A 16,821-nucleotide genomic window follows, 5' to 3' on the forward strand; every position below is an offset into this window, starting at 1 on the left:
GTTATTTTATGACTTTATAGATGATTATGGGAAATTTTAATGTTTTTGCTATTAAACTATTTATTAACCTGAAGATAAAACAAATGAGGATTTTTTACGACGATCGTCGTCAGAGGAGAGAATCGGCGTAAATATGCCGCAGTTATAGATATGAGATTTTACTTATTGTCAACCATTTGCAAAAGGTTTTTTAGTAAATGTCCCATTTTGTTGATCATTATTGATTTTTGTAAAACAATAAAAGCATAAAACATCCAGCCGAGTATGCAGAGCATTCAGGATTATGAATTTTATTTTCACATTTTTATTCTCTGTCATCCAAAACAGAGAAAATATTGATGAAATCCCCGTGCAGCAGGTCAGGAGAAATATCTTTATTGATGAGAGATTAGTAACAAAACTAATCAGATGAATGAAAACGGGAAAGATGAAGTTTACAAACATTTTCCAGTTTATCTTTGATCCAGACTTCCAGGAAAATCAAACATTTAGGAAACAAACTATTTTATTCTGATATGTTTGATTGAAAATAGAGTGAATGTGATGTGTTGCTGTGCAGCGCCCCCTGTGGGCCATCCACGGAAATCCACTCAGGTTTTCATTCTGTCTCTATGAAATATGGAAACTTTATGATGAATATAAATGATTGTTTCTGTCGTTCCTGTTTCATCAACATGTTTCTGTTCCTGATTTACTGGGAGGAAAAACGATAATATTTCATCAGAAACTTAAAAATCGAGCTTCCAGAAACAATCAGTCATTTAATAATTAATAACTTTATCATTTGTAATGTTGATGCTAAATCGTCACTAATGTTTGAGAATATTATTATTGGTTTTCATGGAAAGAATACAAAGACAGGCAGAAAACTTTCAAATAATTATATTTCTCATATTTTGTATTTCATCACCTTCACCTTTTTCAGTTTTAGGGAACTAAAACTATATTTATCCAATAAAAAGACAAAAACAAAACACTGAACACGTATCAATCTTCCTGTTTTTGTACCACTGTGTTTAGAAATCTTTAAAATCTTTTAAACTTTATTTCAGTTCCTGTTCCTGCAGCGCCCCCTTCTGGATGGACATGAAGCGAGCAGCAGATATCAGCTGATCAGAACCAGTTTGGGTCGGAACACAACGGACCAATCAGAACTCAAAAGTTTCATGCAGGATGGTTTCCAAAGATCCGCGTTTCCATGGTAACAGACGGTTTGAAGTCAGATGAGGCGTCATCATCATCCTCCTCTTCCTCTCTGCAGCTGGCTGCCACAGCGCCCCCTGGTGTTGGGGTTATTCTGCTCCGTCCTCCCGCCATGTTTCCGGGTCGGGCCGCGGAGGGGAGCGCTGATCCTCAGGCTCCTCCCCCCGCGGTGGCCCCGCCCCCCCAGGTGTGGGAACAGGTGAGTTGGCCAAGCGGAGCTTCTTGCTGACTCGAGCGTAAACCGTGTTCCTCTCGTCGGACTGAGTGACGTAATGAAGCTGCGTTGACAGCCGATTGGCTGTCGGTCCCAGCGGTTCGCTGCCGTGGCCCCGCCCATCTCTGACGTGGTCGCAGGTTCGAGGGGCGGAGCCTTTCAGGTCTAAGGGGAAAAAAACACTGACGTCATTAACAACCCGAGTCCATCCTTTATCCCACCCTGTCGGGCTCTCAGCCCCTCCTCTGCTCTCTGGCGCCACCAGGTGGCTCCTCCAGGGAGGCACGCGGGCTGAGGTTCCCTCTGAGGGGTTTGGGTCTGAAAACAGGCATCATGGGAAATGTAGTCTGGTGATGAATCATGATGACACAGCGGCAGCTAAATCTAAACGTTAACAATGTTGTGTAGAAACGTAACAATATGAAGTGAAGCTGCTGCTGAACTGCAGACCGAGACGCACAAAGCGGCGTTTCCACAAATCCTTCCCCCAACAAACCCAACAGGTTTTATCATTCTGCTCTTAGCTGCAGCGTTTTCACTGCTTGTTGTTGTTTTTATGCACATATATATCCATACACATGCTGCACATTTTACTTTTCTAAATTATCCTAAATGCTGTAGTATTATTTTCATGTCGGCCCGATTGCAGAGAACCGTTAGTAAAGTTACAGTTAAAAATTAATTTGGGTTATTTAGCCAAAAAGAAAATCAGGATTCGTTGTTCAGTCGTATTTTCACATTTATTCACTTATAAATGTTACAGTTTCAAACCAAATATTTGGTTAGTTAGATCTAGCTAAGCCAAACATTTAGCTTCCAACCTTAATATTTACTGCTGCTCATTTTTGAGCAACAGAAACTCTGCAAACTAATTTAATTACTGTTGTTTATATTTTTCTACCTTTGTGTGAATCTGCTGCTGCGTTTCCAAATGTGTGGGAGATAAAAATGTCTTTATATTTGTTTCCTGTTGCAGTTTCTCCTACAGTGAAGCAGCATATCTCTAATCTGAGCCGTTGTTATACGGATGTTTAATGCAGGTGAAGTCAAACTGATTCCATCTTCTGCAGGTAAATATTTCCAATAAACGGATTGATCCGTTTATTGGTTCTGCTGCTCGGCTCTCTGGGAATCTGACATCATTTGACATGCAAATATTTAGTCTGTCCATGAATTTAAATGAGCAAATATATCAGAAGGTTATACTGAGAGCTGCAGTGGGAGTTGGATATTTAATGAATTATTTTTCAAAGCATGTTCTGGTTCTGGTTCTGGTTTCTCTTCCTTCTGAGCCTGTTTGGCCCACAGAACCAGCCTGACCTGGGCGGCTCTGCAGCTCCCCCTGTTGGCCCTCGGAGGAACTGACCGGTTCAGCTGGATCTCCTCCAGGACTAAACTCTGCAACAGAAAAAGGTCCAAACTGAACAGGACCGGATTCCCCGGGTTCTGCAGAACCTTCTCCGGATCAGACGGCTCACCTCTCTCGTCCTTCTGGATCTCTCCAATCATCGGGTTCTCCTTCACCTCCTCCAGCTTCACCTGCAGACCGGGTCACACATCGGTTAGTCGGTTCCGGCTGGAGTTCTGCAGCCGATCCGCGGTTCTGCTGATCTTACCACTCGGATGAGAGCTGACGGCGGTTTCTCTGTCTTTGAGTCCTGGAGCTCAAACGAATTTCTGAAACCCAAACAGATTATCACCTCTGCTCCAGATCTGACCGTCATGGATGGACATATTCTGGTTCTGGTGCCAGATTTCAGGTAAAGGTTCTGATCCACTATGGCGGGCCGTTTGTAAAGTTGTACTGTCACAAATTAACAGCAATAATTTGGGTCATTTACCCTGTCATAATCGGAAAAATGGAGGAAAATGTATTATTTTCACCATGTTGTTCATTCATTTATAAATGCCACAAATCTAAACTAAATATTTAGTTAGCAAGCTAGGTATGTACCTAAAATGTAAATATTTAGGTAGCAAGCTTACGACATATATAACTGGAAAAAATATACATATATTTTAATGACAGGCTAAATGACCTACATTATTGGGGTTTGTGTAACGGTATAAACGGTCCCCATCGATTCCATCACTGCTATGAGCTGCGTCTGACTGGGTCTGACTGCGTCTGACTGCGTCTGACTGGGTCTGTCTGCGTCTGACTGCGTCTGTCTGCGTCTGACTGGGTCTGTCTGCGTCTGACTGGGTCTGACTGCGTCTGTCTGCGTCTGACTGGGTCTGACTGCGTCTGTCTGCGTAAGTCTGCGTCTGACTGCGTCTGTCTGCGTCTGTCTGCGTCTGACTGCGTCTGTCTGCGTCTGACTGCGTCTGACTGCGTCTGTCTGCGTCTGACTGGGTCTGACTGCGTCAGTCTGCGTCTGTCTGCGTCTGACTGGGTCTGACTGCGTCTGACTGGGTCTGACTGGGTCTGACTGCGTCTGACTGGGTCTGACTGGGTCTGACTGCGTCTGACTGCGTCTGACTGGGTCTGTCTGCGTCTGACTGCGTCTGTCTGCGTCTGACTGGGTCTGTCTGCGTCTGACTGGGTCTGACTGCGTCTGTCTGCGTCTGACTGGGTCTGTCTGCGTCTGACTGCGTCTGTCTGCGTCTGACTGGGTCTGTCTGCGTCTGACTGGGTCTGACTGCGTCTGTCTGCGTCTGACTGCGTCTGTCTGCGTCTGACTGGGTCTGACTGCGTCTGACTGCGTCTGACTGCGTCTGTCTGCGTCTGACTGCGTCTGACTGGGTCTGACTGCGTCTGACTGCGTCTGTCTGCGTCTGACTGCGTCTGACTGGGTCTGACCGGGTCTGACCGGGTCTGACTGCGTCTGACTGCGTCTGACTGGGTCTGACTGGGTCTGACTGCGTCTGTCTGCGTCTGTCTGCGTCTGACTGCGTCTGTCTGCGTCTGACTGGGTCTGTCTGCGTCTGACTGCGTCTGTCTGCGTCTGACTGGGTCTGTCTGCGTCTGACTGGGTCTGACTGCGTCTGTCTGCGTAAGTCTGCGTCTGACTGCGTCTGTCTGCGTCTGACTGCGTCTGTCTGCATCTGTCTGCGTCTGACTGCGTCTGTCTGCGTCTGTCTGCGTCTGACTGCGTCTGTCTGCGTCTGACTGGGTCTGACTGGGTCTGACTGCGTCTGTCTGCGTCTGTCTGCGTCTGACTGCGTCTGACTGCGTCTGTCTGCGTCTGACTGGGTCTGACTGCATCTGTCTGCGGCTGTCTGCGTCTGACTGGGTCTGACTGCGTCTGTCTGCGTCTGTCTGCGTCTGACTGGGTCTGTCTGCGTCTGACTGCGTCTGTCTGCGTCTGACTGGGTCTGACTGCGTCTGTCTGCGTCTGACTGGGTCTGTCTGCGTCTTACTGCGTCTGTCTGCGTCTGACTGCGTCTGTCTGCGTCTGACTGCGTCTGACTGGGTCTGACTGCGTCTGACTGCGTCTGACTGCGTCTGTCTGCGTCTGACTGCGTCTGACTGGGTCTGACTGCGTCTGACTGCGTCTGTCTGCGTCTGACTGGGTCTGACTGCGTCTGTCTGCGTCTGACTGGGTCTGTCTGCGTCTGACTGCGTCTGTCTGCGTCTGACTGGGTCTGACTGCGTCTGACTGGGTCTGACTGCGTCTGTCTGCGTCTGACTGCGTCTGTCTGCGTCTGACTGCGTCTGACTGCGTCTGTCTGCGTCTGACTGGGTCTGTCTGCGTCTGACTGCGTCTGTCTGCGTCTGACTGGGTCTGTCTGCGTCTGACTGGGTCTGAATGCGTCTGTCTGCGTCTGACTGGGTCTGTCTGCGTCTGACTGCGTCTGTCTGCATCTGACTGGGTCTGTCTGCGTCTGACTGGGTCTGACTGCGTCTGTCTGCGTCTGTCTGCGTCTGACTGCGTCTGTCTGCGTCTGACTGCGTCTGACTGGGTCTGACTGCGTCTGACTGCGTCTGTCTGCGTCTGACTGCCTCTGTCTGCGTCTGACTGCGTCTGACTGGGTCTGTCTGCGTCTTACTGCGTCTGTCTGCGTCTGACTGGGTCTGTCTGCGTCTGTCTGCGTCTGACTGGGTCTGTCTGCGTCTGACTGCGTCTGACTGGGTCTGACTGGGTCTGACTGGGTCTGACTGCGTCTGACTGGGTCTGTCTGCGTCTGACTGCGTCTGACTGGGTCTGACTGCGTCTGTCTGCGTCTGACTGGGTCTGTCTGCGTCTGACTGCGTCTGACTGGGTCTGACTGCGTCTGTCTGCGTCAGTCTGCATCTGTCTGCGTCAGTCTGCGTCTGTCTGCGTCTGACTGGGTCTGACTGCATCTGTCTGCGTCTGACTGGGTCTGTCTGCGTCTGACTGCGTCTGTCTGCGTCTGACTAAGTCTGACTGGGTCTGACTGCGTCTGACTGCGTCTGACTGCGTCTGTCTGCGTCTGACTGGGTCTGACTGCGTCTGTCTGCGTCTGACTGCGTCTGTCTGCGTCTGACTGCGTCTGTCTGCGTCTGTCTGCGTCTGACTGGGTCTGACTGCGTCTGTCTGCGTCTGACTGGGTCTGACTGGGTCTGACTGCGTCTGACTGCGTCTGACTGGGTCTGACTGCGTCTGACTGCGTCTGTCTGGGTCTGACTGCGTCTGTCTGCGTCTGACTGCGTCTGACTGCGTCTGTCTACGTCTGACTGCGTCTGTCTGCGTCTAACTGCGTCTTACTGGGTCTGACTGCGTCTGTCTGCGTCTGACTGCGTCTGTCTGCGTCTGACTGCGTCTGTCTGCGTCTGACTGGGTCTGACTGGGTCTGACTGCGTCTGACTGCGTCTGTCTGCGTCTGACTGGGTCTGTCTGCGTCTGACTGCGTCTTTCTGCGTCTGACTGGGTCTGTCTGCGTCTGACTGGGTCTGACTGCGTCTGTCTGCGTCTGACTGGGTCTGTCTGCGTCTGACTGCGTCTGTCTGCGTCTGACTGGGTCTGTCTGCGTCTGACTGGGTCTGACTGCGTCTGTCTGCGTAAGTCTGTGTCTGACTGCGTCTGTCTGCGTCTGACTGCGTCTGTCTGCGTCTGTCTGCGTCTGACTGCGTCTGACTGGGTCTGACTGCGTCTGTCTGCGTCTGTCTGCGTCTCTCTGCGTCAGTCTGCGTCTGTCTGCGTCTGACTGCGTCTGACTGCGTCTGTCTGCGTCTGACTGGGTCTGACTGCGTCTGTCTGCGTCTGACTGGGTCTGACTGCGTCTGACTGCCTCTGTCTGCGTCTGACTGCGTCTGTCTGCGTCTGACTGCGTCTGACTGCGTCTGACTGCGTCTGTCTGCGTCTGACTGCGTCTGTCTGCGTCTGACTGGGTCTGACTGCGTCTGTCTGCGTCTGACTGGGTCTGTCTGCGTCTTACTGCATCTGTCTGCGTCTGACTGGGTCTGACTGCGTCTGTCTGCGTAAGTCTGCGTCTGACTGCGTCTGACTGCGTCGTTCTGCGTCTGTCTGCGTCTGACTGCGTCTGTCTGCGTCTGACTGCGTCTGACTGGGTCTGACTGCGTCTGTCTGCGTCAGTCTGCGTCTGTCTGCGTCAGTCTGCGTCTGTCTGCGTCTGACTGCGTCTGTCTGCGTCTGACTGGGTCTGACTGCGTCTGACTGGGTCTGTCTGCGTCTGACTGCGTCTGTCTGCGTCTGACTGGGTCTGTCTGCGTCTGACTGGGTCTGAATGCGTCTGTCTGCGTCTGACTGGGTCTGTCTGCGTCTGACTGCGTCTGTCTGCATCTGACTGGGTCTGTCTGCGTCTGACTGGGTCTGACTGCGTCTGTCTGCGTCTGTCTGCGTCTGACTGCGTCTGTCTGCGTCTGACTGCGTCTGACTGGGTCTGACTGCGTCTGACTGCGTCTGTCTGCGTCTGACTGCCTCTGTCTGCGTCTGACTGCGTCTGACTGGGTCTGTCTGCGTCTTACTGCGTCTGTCTGCGTCTGACTGGGTCTGTCTGCGTCTGTCTGCGTCTGACTGGGTCTGTCTGCGTCTGACTGCGTCTGACTGGGTCTGACTGGGTCTGACTGCGTCTGACTGGGTCTGTCTGCGTCTGACTGCGTCTGACTGGGTCTGACTGCGTCTGTCTGCGTCTGACTGGGTCTGTCTGCGTCTGACTGCGTCTGACTGGGTCTGACTGCGTCTGTCTGCGTCAGTCTGCATCTGTCTGCGTCAGTCTGCGTCTGTCTGCGTCTGACTGGGTCTGACTGCATCTGTCTGCGTCTGACTGGGTCTGTCTGCGTCTGACTGCGTCTGTCTGCGTCTGACTAAGTCTGACTGGGTCTGACTGCGTCTGACTGCGTCTGACTGCGTCTGTCTGCGTCTGACTGGGTCTGACTGCGTCTGTCTGCGTCTGACTGCGTCTGTCTGCGTCTGACTGCGTCTGTCTGCGTCTGTCTGCGTCTGACTGGGTCTGACTGCGTCTGTCTGCGTCTGACTGGGTCTGACTGGGTCTGACTGCGTCTGACTGCGTCTGACTGGGTCTGACTGCGTCTGACTGCGTCTGTCTGGGTCTGACTGCGTCTGTCTGCGTCTGACTGCGTCTGACTGCGTCTGTCTACGTCTGACTGCGTCTGTCTGCGTCTAACTGCGTCTTACTGGGTCTGACTGCGTCTGTCTGCGTCTGACTGCGTCTGTCTGCGTCTGACTGCGTCTGTCTGCGTCTGACTGGGTCTGACTGGGTCTGACTGCGTCTGACTGCGTCTGTCTGCGTCTGACTGGGTCTGTCTGCGTCTGACTGCGTCTTTCTGCGTCTGACTGGGTCTGTCTGCGTCTGACTGGGTCTGACTGCGTCTGTCTGCGTCTGACTGGGTCTGTCTGCGTCTGACTGCGTCTGTCTGCGTCTGACTGGGTCTGTCTGCGTCTGACTGGGTCTGACTGCGTCTGTCTGCGTAAGTCTGTGTCTGACTGCGTCTGTCTGCGTCTGACTGCGTCTGTCTGCGTCTGTCTGCGTCTGACTGCGTCTGACTGGGTCTGACTGCGTCTGTCTGCGTCTGTCTGCGTCTCTCTGCGTCAGTCTGCGTCTGTCTGCGTCTGACTGCGTCTGACTGCGTCTGTCTGCGTCTGACTGGGTCTGACTGCGTCTGTCTGCGTCTGACTGGGTCTGACTGCGTCTGACTGCCTCTGTCTGCGTCTGACTGCGTCTGTCTGCGTCTGACTGCGTCTGACTGCGTCTGTCTGCGTCTGACTGCGTCTGTCTGCGTCTGACTGGGTCTGACTGCGTCTGTCTGCGTCTGACTGGGTCTGTCTGCGTCTTACTGCATCTGTCTGCGTCTGACTGGGTCTGACTGCGTCTGTCTGCGTAAGTCTGCGTCTGACTGCGTCTGACTGCGTCGTTCTGCGTCTGTCTGCGTCTGACTGCGTCTGTCTGCGTCTGACTGCGTCTGACTGGGTCTGACTGCGTCTGTCTGCGTCAGTCTGCGTCTGTCTGCGTCAGTCTGCGTCTGTCTGCGTCTGACTGCGTCTGTCTGCGTCTGACTGGGTCTGACTGCGTCTGACTGGGTCTGTCTGCGTCTGACTGCGTCTGTCTGCGTCTGACTGGGTCTGTCTGCGTCTGACTGGGTCTGAATGCGTCTGTCTGCGTCTGACTGGGTCTGTCTGCGTCTGACTGCGTCTGTCTGCATCTGACTGGGTCTGTCTGCGTCTGACTGGGTCTGACTGCGTCTGTCTGCGTCTGTCTGCGTCTGACTGCGTCTGTCTGCGTCTGACTGCGTCTGACTGGGTCTGACTGCGTCTGACTGCGTCTGTCTGCGTCTGACTGCCTCTGTCTGCGTCTGACTGCGTCTGACTGGGTCTGTCTGCGTCTTACTGCGTCTGTCTGCGTCTGACTGGGTCTGTCTGCGTCTGTCTGCGTCTGACTGGGTCTGTCTGCGTCTGACTGCGTCTGACTGGGTCTGACTGGGTCTGACTGGGTCTGACTGCGTCTGACTGGGTCTGTCTGCGTCTGACTGCGTCTGACTGGGTCTGACTGCGTCTGTCTGCGTCTGACTGGGTCTGTCTGCGTCTGACTGCGTCTGACTGGGTCTGACTGCGTCTGTCTGCGTCAGTCTGCATCTGTCTGCGTCAGTCTGCGTCTGTCTGCGTCTGACTGGGTCTGACTGCATCTGTCTGCGTCTGACTGGGTCTGTCTGCGTCTGACTGCGTCTGTCTGCGTCTGACTAAGTCTGACTGGGTCTGACTGCGTCTGACTGCGTCTGACTGCGTCTGTCTGCGTCTGACTGGGTCTGACTGCGTCTGTCTGCGTCTGACTGCGTCTGTCTGCGTCTGACTGCGTCTGTCTGCGTCTGTCTGCGTCTGACTGGGTCTGACTGCGTCTGTCTGCGTCTGACTGGGTCTGACTGGGTCTGACTGCGTCTGACTGCGTCTGACTGGGTCTGACTGCGTCTGACTGCGTCTGTCTGCGTCTGACTGCGTCTGACTGGGTCTGACTGGGTCTGACTGCGTCTGACTGCGTCTGACTGGGTCTGACTGGGTCTGACTGCGTCTGACTGCGCCTGACTGGGTCTGACTGCGTCTGACTGGGTCTGACTGCGTCTGACTGCGTCTGACTGCGTCTGTCTGCGTCTGTCTGCGTCTGACTGGGTCTGTCTGCGTCTGACTGCGTCTGTCTGCGTCTGACTGGGTCTGACTGGGTCTGACTGCGTCTGACTGCGTCTGTCTGCGTCTGACTGGGTCTGTCTGCGTCTGACTGCGTCTGTCTGCGTCTGACTGGGTCTGTCTGCGTCTGACTGGGTCTCACTGCGTCTGTCTACGTCTGACTGCGTCTGTCTGCGTCTAACTGCGTCTTACTGGGTCTGACTGCGTCTGTCTGCGTCTGACTGCGTCTGTCTGCGTCTGACTGCGTCTGTCTGCGTCTGACTGGGTCTGACTGGGTCTGACTGCGTCTGACTGCGTCTGTCTGCGTCTGACTGGGTCTGTCTGCGTCTGACTGCGTCTTTCTGCGTCTGACTGGGTCTGTCTGCGTCTGACTGGGTCTGACTGCGTCTGTCTGCGTCTGACTGGGTCTGTCTGCGTCTGACTGCGTCTGTCTGCGTCTGACTGGGTCTGTCTGCGTCTGACTGGGTCTGACTGCGTCTGTCTGCGTAAGTCTGTGTCTGACTGCGTCTGTCTGCGTCTGACTGCGTCTGTCTGCGTCTGTCTGCGTCTGACTGCGTCTGACTGGGTCTGACTGCGTTTGTCTGCGTCTGTCTGCGTCTCTCTGCGTCAGTCTGCGTCTGTCTGCGTCTGACTGCGTCTGACTGCGTCTGTCTGCGTCTGACTGGGTCTGACTGCGTCTGTCTGCGTCTGACTGGGTCTGACTGCGTCTGACTGCCTCTGTCTGCGTCTGACTGCGTCTGACTGCGTCTGACTGCGTCTGACTGCGTCTGTCTGCGTCTGACTGCGTCTGTCTGCGTCTGACTGGGTCTGACTGCGTCTGTCTGCGTCTGACTGGGTCTGTCTGCGTCTTACTGCATCTGTCTGCGTCTGACTGGGTCTGACTGCGTCTGTCTGCGTAAGTCTGCGTCTGACTGCGTCTGACTGCGTCGTTCTGCGTCTGTCTGCGTCTGTCTGCGTCTGACTGCGTCTGACTGGGTCTGACTGCGTCTGTCTGCGTCAGTCTGCGTCTGTCTGCGTCAGTCTGCGTCTGTCTGCGTCTGACTGCGTCTGACTGCGTCTGTCTGCGTCTGACTGGGTCTGACTGCGTCTGACTGCCTCTGTCTGCGTCTGACTGCGTCTGTCTGCGTCTGACTGCGTCTGACTGCGTCTGAACGGGTCTGACCGCGTCAGTCTGCGTCTGTCTGCGTCAGTCTGCGTCTGACTGCGTCTGTCTGCGTCAGTCTGCGTCTGTGTGCGTCTGACTGCGTCTGACTGCGTCTGTCTGCGTCTGACTGGGTCTGACTGCGTCTGACTGGGTCTGACTGCGTCTGTCTGCGTCTGACTGGGTCTGACTGGGTCTGACTGCGTCTGTCTGCGTCTGACTGCGTCTGTCTGCGTCTGTCTGCGTCTGACTGGGTCTGACTGCGTCTGTCTGCGTCTGACTGGGTCTGACTGGGTCTGACTGCGTCTGACTGCGTCTGACTGGGTCTGACTGCGTCTGACTGCGTCTGTCTGCGTCTGACTGCGTCTGACTGGGTCTGACTGCGTCTGTCTGCGTCTGACTGCGTCTGACTGCGTCTGTCTGCGTCTGACTGCGTCTGTCTGCGTCTGACTGCGTCTTACTGGGTCTGACTGCGTCTGTCTGCGTCTGACTGCGTCTGTCTGCGTCTGACTGCGTCTGTCTGCGTCTGACTGGGTCTGACTGCGTCTGACTGCGTCTGTCTGCGTCTGACTGGGTCTGTCTGCGTCTGACTGCGTCTTTCTGCGTCTGACTGGGTCTGTCTGCGTCTGACTGCGTCTGTCTGCGTCTGACTGCGTCTGTCTGCGTCTGACTGCGTCTGACTGGGTCTGACTGCGTCTGTCTGTGTCAGTCTGCGTCTCTCTGCGTCAGTCTGCGTCTGTCTGCGTCTGACTGCGTCTGACTGCGTCTGTCTGCGTCTGACTGGGTCTGACTGCGTCTGTCTGCGTCTGACTGGGTCTGACTGCGTCTGACTGCCTCTGTCTGCGTCTGACTGCGTCTGTCTGCGTCTGACTGCGTCTGACTGCGTCTGACTGCGTCTGTCTGCGTCTGACTGCGTCTGTCTGCGTCGGTCTGCGTCTGACTGGGTCTGTCTGCGTCTGACTGGGTCTGACTGCGTCTGTCTGCGTCTGACTGGGTCTGTCTGCGTCTGACTGGGTCTGTCTGCGTCTTACTGCATCTGTCTGCGTCTGACTGGGTCTGTCTGCGTCTGACTGGGTCTGACTGCGTCTGTCTGCGTCTGACTGCGTCTGTCTGCGTCTGACTGGGTCTGACTGCGTCTGTCTGCGTCTGACTGCGTCTGTCTGCGTCTGACTGGGTCTGACTGCGTCTGTCTGCGTCTGACTGGGTCTGTCTGCGTCTGACTGGGTCTGTCTGTGTCTGACTGCGTCTGACTGGGTCTGACTGCGTCTGTCTGCGTCTGACTGCGTCTGTCTGCGTCTGACTGGGTCTGACTGCGTCTGTCTGCGTCTGACTGGGTCTGTCTGCGTCTGACTGCGTCTGTCTGCGTCTGACTGCGTCTGACTGAGTCTGACTGGGTCTGACTGGGTCTGACTGCGTCTGACTGCGCCTGACTGGGTCTGACTGCGTCTGACTGGGTCTGACTGCGTCTGACTGCGTCTGACTGCGTCTGTCTGCGTCTGTCTGCGTCTGACTGGGTCTGACTGCGTCTGACTGCGTCTGTCTGCCTCTGACTGGGTCTGACTGGGTCTGACTGCGTCTGACTGCGTCTGTCTGCGTCTGACTGGGTCTGTCTGCGTCTGACTGCGTCTGTCTGCGTCTGACTGGGTCTGTCTGCGTCTGACTGGGTCTCACTGCGTCTGTATGCGTCTGACTGGGTCTGTCTGCGTCTGACTGCGTCTGTCTGCGTCTGACTGCGTCTGTCTGCGTCTGACTGGGTCTGACTGCGTCTGTCTGCGTCTGACTGGGTCTGTCTGCGTCTGACTGCGTCTGTCTGCGTCTGACTGCGTCTGACTGGGTCTGACTGGGTCTGACTGCGTCTGACTGCGTCTGACTGGGTCTGACTGGGTCTGACTGCGTCTGACTGCGCCTGACTGGGTCTGACTGCGTCTGACTGGGTCTGACTGCTTCTGACTGCGTCTGACTGCGTCTGTCTGCGTCTGTCTGCGTCTGACTGGGTCTGTCTGCGTCTGACTGCGTCTGTCTGCGTCTGACTGGGTCTGACTGGGTCTGACTGCGTCTGACTGCGTCTGTCTGCGTCTGACTGGGTCTGTCTGCGTCTGACTGCGTCTGTCTGCGTCTGACTGGGTCTGTCTGCGTCTGACTGGGTCTCACTGCGTCTGTATGCGTCTGACTGGGTCTGTCTGCGTCTGACTGCGTCTGTCTGCGTCTGACTGCGTCTGTCTGCGTCTGACTGCGTCTGACTGGGTCTGACTGCGTCTGTCTGCGTCAGTCTGCGTCTGTCTGCGTCTGACTGCGTCTGTCTGCGTCTGACTGGGTCTGACTGCGTCTGTCTGCGTCTGACTGGGTCTGACTGCGTCTGACTGCCTCTGTCTGCGTCTGACTGCGTCTGTCTGCGTCTGACTGCGTCTGACTGCGTCTGACCGGGTCTGACCGCGTCAGTCTGCGTCTGTCTGCGTCAGTCTGCGTCTGACTGCGTCTGTCTGCGTCAGTCTGCGTCTGTGTGCGTCTGACTGCGTCTGACTGCGTCTGTCTGCGTCTGACTGGGTCTGACTGCGTCTGACTGGGTCTGACTGCGTCTGTCTGCGTCTGACTGGGTCTGACTGGGTCTGACTGCGTCTGTCTGCGTCTGACTGCGTCTGTCTGCGTCTGACTGCGTCTGTCTGCGTCTGTCTGCGTCTGACTGGGTCTGACTGCGTCTGTCTGCGTCTGACTGGGTCTGACTGGGTCTGACTGCGTCTGACTGCGTCTGACTGGGTCTGACTGCGTCTGACTGCGTCTGTCTGCGTCTGACTGCGTCTGACTGGGTCTGACTGCGTCTGTCTGCGTCTGACTGCGTCTGACTGCGTCTGTCTGCGTCTGACTGCGTCTGTCTGCGTCTGACTGCGTCTTACTGGGTCTGACTGCGTCTGTCTGCGTCTGACTGCGTCTGACTGGGTCTGACTGGGTCTGACTGCGTCTGTCTGCGTCTGTCTGCGTCTGACTGCGTCTGTCTGCGTCTGTCTGCGTCTGACTGGGTCTGACTGCGTCTGTCTGCGTCTGACTGGGTCTGACTGGGTCTGACTGCGTCTGACTGCGTCTGACTGGGTCTGACTGCGTCTGACTGCGTCTGTCTGCGTCTGACTGGGTCTGACTGCGTCTGTCTGCGTCTGACTGCGTCTGACTGCGTCTGTCTGCGTCTGACTGGGTCTGTCTGCGTCTGACTGCGTCTTACTGGGTCTGACTGCGTCTGTCTGCGTCTGACTGCGTCTGTCTGCGTCTGACTGCGTCTGTCTGCGTCTGTCTGCGTCTGTCTGAGTCTGTCTGCGTCTGACTGCGTCTGTCTGCGTCTGTCTGAGTCTGTCTGCGTCTGACTGCGTCTGACTGCGTCTATCTGCGTCTGACTGCGTCTGACTGCGTCTGTCTGTGTCTGACTGCGTCTGTCTGCGTCTGTCTGCGTCTGACTGGGTCTGACTGCGTCTGTCTGCGTCTGACTGGGTCTGACTGCGTCTGTCTGCGTAAGTCTGCGTCTGACTGCGTCTGTCTGCGTCTGTCTGCGTCTGACTGTTTGTGATGTTTGTGTTCGGGCTGCAGATCTGACCTGTTGCAGTCGCTGCAGAGAGTAGTGAGGAAGATGGAGAGGAGGACGATGAGGATGAGGAGCAGGAAGAGTTCTGGTGTCAGGAACCACGACCCGGTCGCTTCCGCTCCCACTGCCGCCATGGAGGATTCCCGGATCCGACCCTGGAATTAACCCAACAGGAACCAGGAAGACCAGCTGAGCACCGAGCTTCTCGATCAGAACCAGAAAGTTCTGTTCAGTGAGGACGGATCCAGCGGAACCAGAGATTACTACTGGAATGGTTCTGCTCGTCGTGGTTCTGCACAGACACCAGAACCCGAAACATCCACTGTGCTTCAGAAAAGATCACGTTCCAGAACCGTTCTGGCTTAACGAGCCAGAACCTGGGTCAAAGGGTGAACCGAAGGTAGAGCAGTAAATATAGAAGCCTCAGCCGGGTCCATCAGAACCATTTGGACCTTTTTTGATAGATAACAGTGACTCACCAGCCTGTGTTCTGACGCATTCAGCAGATTAGTTAAAGATGTCGGCCACGTTGGAAATAATCAGGAGGTTCTGGAGAGAGACTGTGAATTGTAGCATTTGGGTCGGGTTCTGCCTGGCAGAACTCTGATGGTTCTGGTTCCTATGAGAGAAGAGCTGCAGCCCGACGCCAGCTTGCAGCCGTAAATGAAAATGAGTTTGTTTCTGTTTCCTGCAGCATGCAAATCGGGTCCGACCCGAATGACGCCTTTCAGGACAAACCCACAAAGACGGCTCTGTCAGAACCTTTAGTGTTCTGATCGGACCTGTAATGGGTCAAAACCTCCTACATCCTGATCGGACCTCTAACAGCTCATGTTTACATTGAGGAGGTACCGGGTGTGTTCAGGTCCGACTCGCTGTGTTTGACTTTCTGGGTGTTTCCACCTCCGACGGTTCACCGGATCAGATGACAGACAGGTTCTGTCCAACCGGCCCGATCAGAACCCAGAGAGGCCAACACATTCTGAAACCGTTCGGAACCGGGTTCCAGGAGCACCAGCAACTGAAAGACGAATCAAACTGCTGGGTTTCCTTAGAGAGAAACTTGAAGTTCAACTTGATGCACTGATTGATAACTGGGCCTAACTGGGCCTAACTGGGCCTAACTGGGACTAACTGGGACTAACTGGGCCTAACTGGGACTAACTGGGCCTAACTATGATGACCCAACTGACCAACAACCCGACAGGAGGCTGAAATCGGCTCTGAGATGGAAACAGACGAAAGTTTCCCATTAGAAACCAGGGAATCAAAAAGTGGATCTGTGAAAGTGATGATGAAGAATAAAACCTCCTCCTCTTCTTCCTCACCATCATCATCATCATCGGTTTATTTTCAGAGGAAGACCTTTCATCTGATCTAGTTAACCTTCATCGCCTTCAACCAGCTGAAACCTGAAACTCAAACAGCTGATCGACTGGAGATCAATCATCTATAATCACATCTTCTGATCTCTGCGACCTTTGCCCTCTGTGATGTCAGAGAGAGAAGCTGGAAGATTAGTTTAGAACAGATCAGTGTTAACTGGTCTCCAGTTCCAGTTAAACAGGCAAACTGGTTTCTAATTTGAGCTAAACTGGTTAAGAAGTTAAAGTCCAAACCAACCTGAGTTCTGGGAGTTCTGGTTCTGCTGGACTTCCTGCTCCACGTTTACGGAGCGACTGAGAGAGCAAACATGCAGCTGATCACACCAAAACACACACACACACTGTGGCTCTTCCTCCTCCTCTTCCTCACTGCAGAACCAATCAGATGTTTGTTGATGCTCCGAGTTTTACAGGAAACGGACCGGCTGCCTTGTTCTGTTCAAGCTGCCTGGTTCTGTTCTGGCTGCCTGGTTCTGTTCTGGCCCGGCTGCCTAGTTCTGTTCTGGCTGCCTGGTTCTGTTCCGGCTGCCTGGTTCTGTTCTGGCCCGCTGCCTGGTTCTGGCCCGCCCTGCAGCTGATAAGCTGCTGAAAGCGGAGCGTTATCTGCGGCTCCAGGTTCGGGCGGGTTCAGACGTTTCCCCCAAACTGAACCAACTGAAATCCTCAGTGAATTTAAACGGCAGATTTTAAAAGATGATTTTGCTCCAGATAAACTCGGTAATTTAACGGTCAGACGGTCATTATGAACCTGA

General features: G+C 54.5%; 1 protein-coding gene across 3 annotated transcripts; it reads right to left on the reverse strand.

Annotated features, from left to right (window-relative positions):
• Positions 1 to 358: 358 nt before the first annotated feature.
• On the reverse strand, positions 359 to 16,603 carry LOC114143611 (uncharacterized). 3 transcript variants are annotated; one of them, XM_028015814.1, is made up of 6 exons: positions 16,308 to 16,603; positions 14,697 to 14,839; positions 3,034 to 3,094; positions 2,896 to 2,956; positions 2,738 to 2,815; positions 359 to 1,582 (listed from the first exon to the last, which is right to left on the reverse strand). In XM_028015814.1, the coding sequence occupies exons 2-6, from the start codon at positions 14,816 to 14,818 to the stop codon at positions 1,293 to 1,295; spliced, it is 612 nt and encodes a 203-aa protein (XP_027871615.1). In that variant the 5' UTR covers positions 14,819 to 14,839; positions 16,308 to 16,603; the 3' UTR covers positions 359 to 1,292. The 3 variants fall into 3 exon arrangements, with proteins under 3 accessions (XP_027871615.1, XP_027871617.1, XP_027871616.1); XM_028015816.1 differs by lacking the exon at positions 16,308 to 16,603 and adding an exon at positions 15,164 to 16,301; XM_028015815.1 differs by lacking the exon at positions 16,308 to 16,603 and having other exon boundaries at positions 14,697 to 16,301.
• Between the last annotated feature and the right edge of the window lie 218 nt (positions 16,604 to 16,821).

Source organism: Xiphophorus couchianus, chromosome 4, assembly GCF_001444195.1.
Source record: "Xiphophorus couchianus chromosome 4, X_couchianus-1.0, whole genome shotgun sequence".
NCBI lineage: Eukaryota > Metazoa > Chordata > Actinopteri > Cyprinodontiformes > Poeciliidae > Xiphophorus > Xiphophorus couchianus.

Bases quoted from the DNA above. Each gene is read 5' to 3' on its own strand.
- LOC114143611 (XM_028015814.1), bottom strand. From the start codon at position 14,818: ATGGCGGCAGTGGGAGCGGAAGCGACCGGGTCGTGGTTCCTGACACCA. The intron at 2,957-3,033 runs GTAAGATCAGCA...CCCGGTCTGCAG, and splicing joins CGTCAGCTCTCATCCGAGTG to GTGAAGCTGGAGGAGGTGAA. The intron at 1,583-2,737 runs GTCAGGCTGGTT...TTTTCCCCTTAG, and splicing joins GGAGCTGCAGAGCCGCCCAG to ACCTGAAAGGCTCCGCCCCT.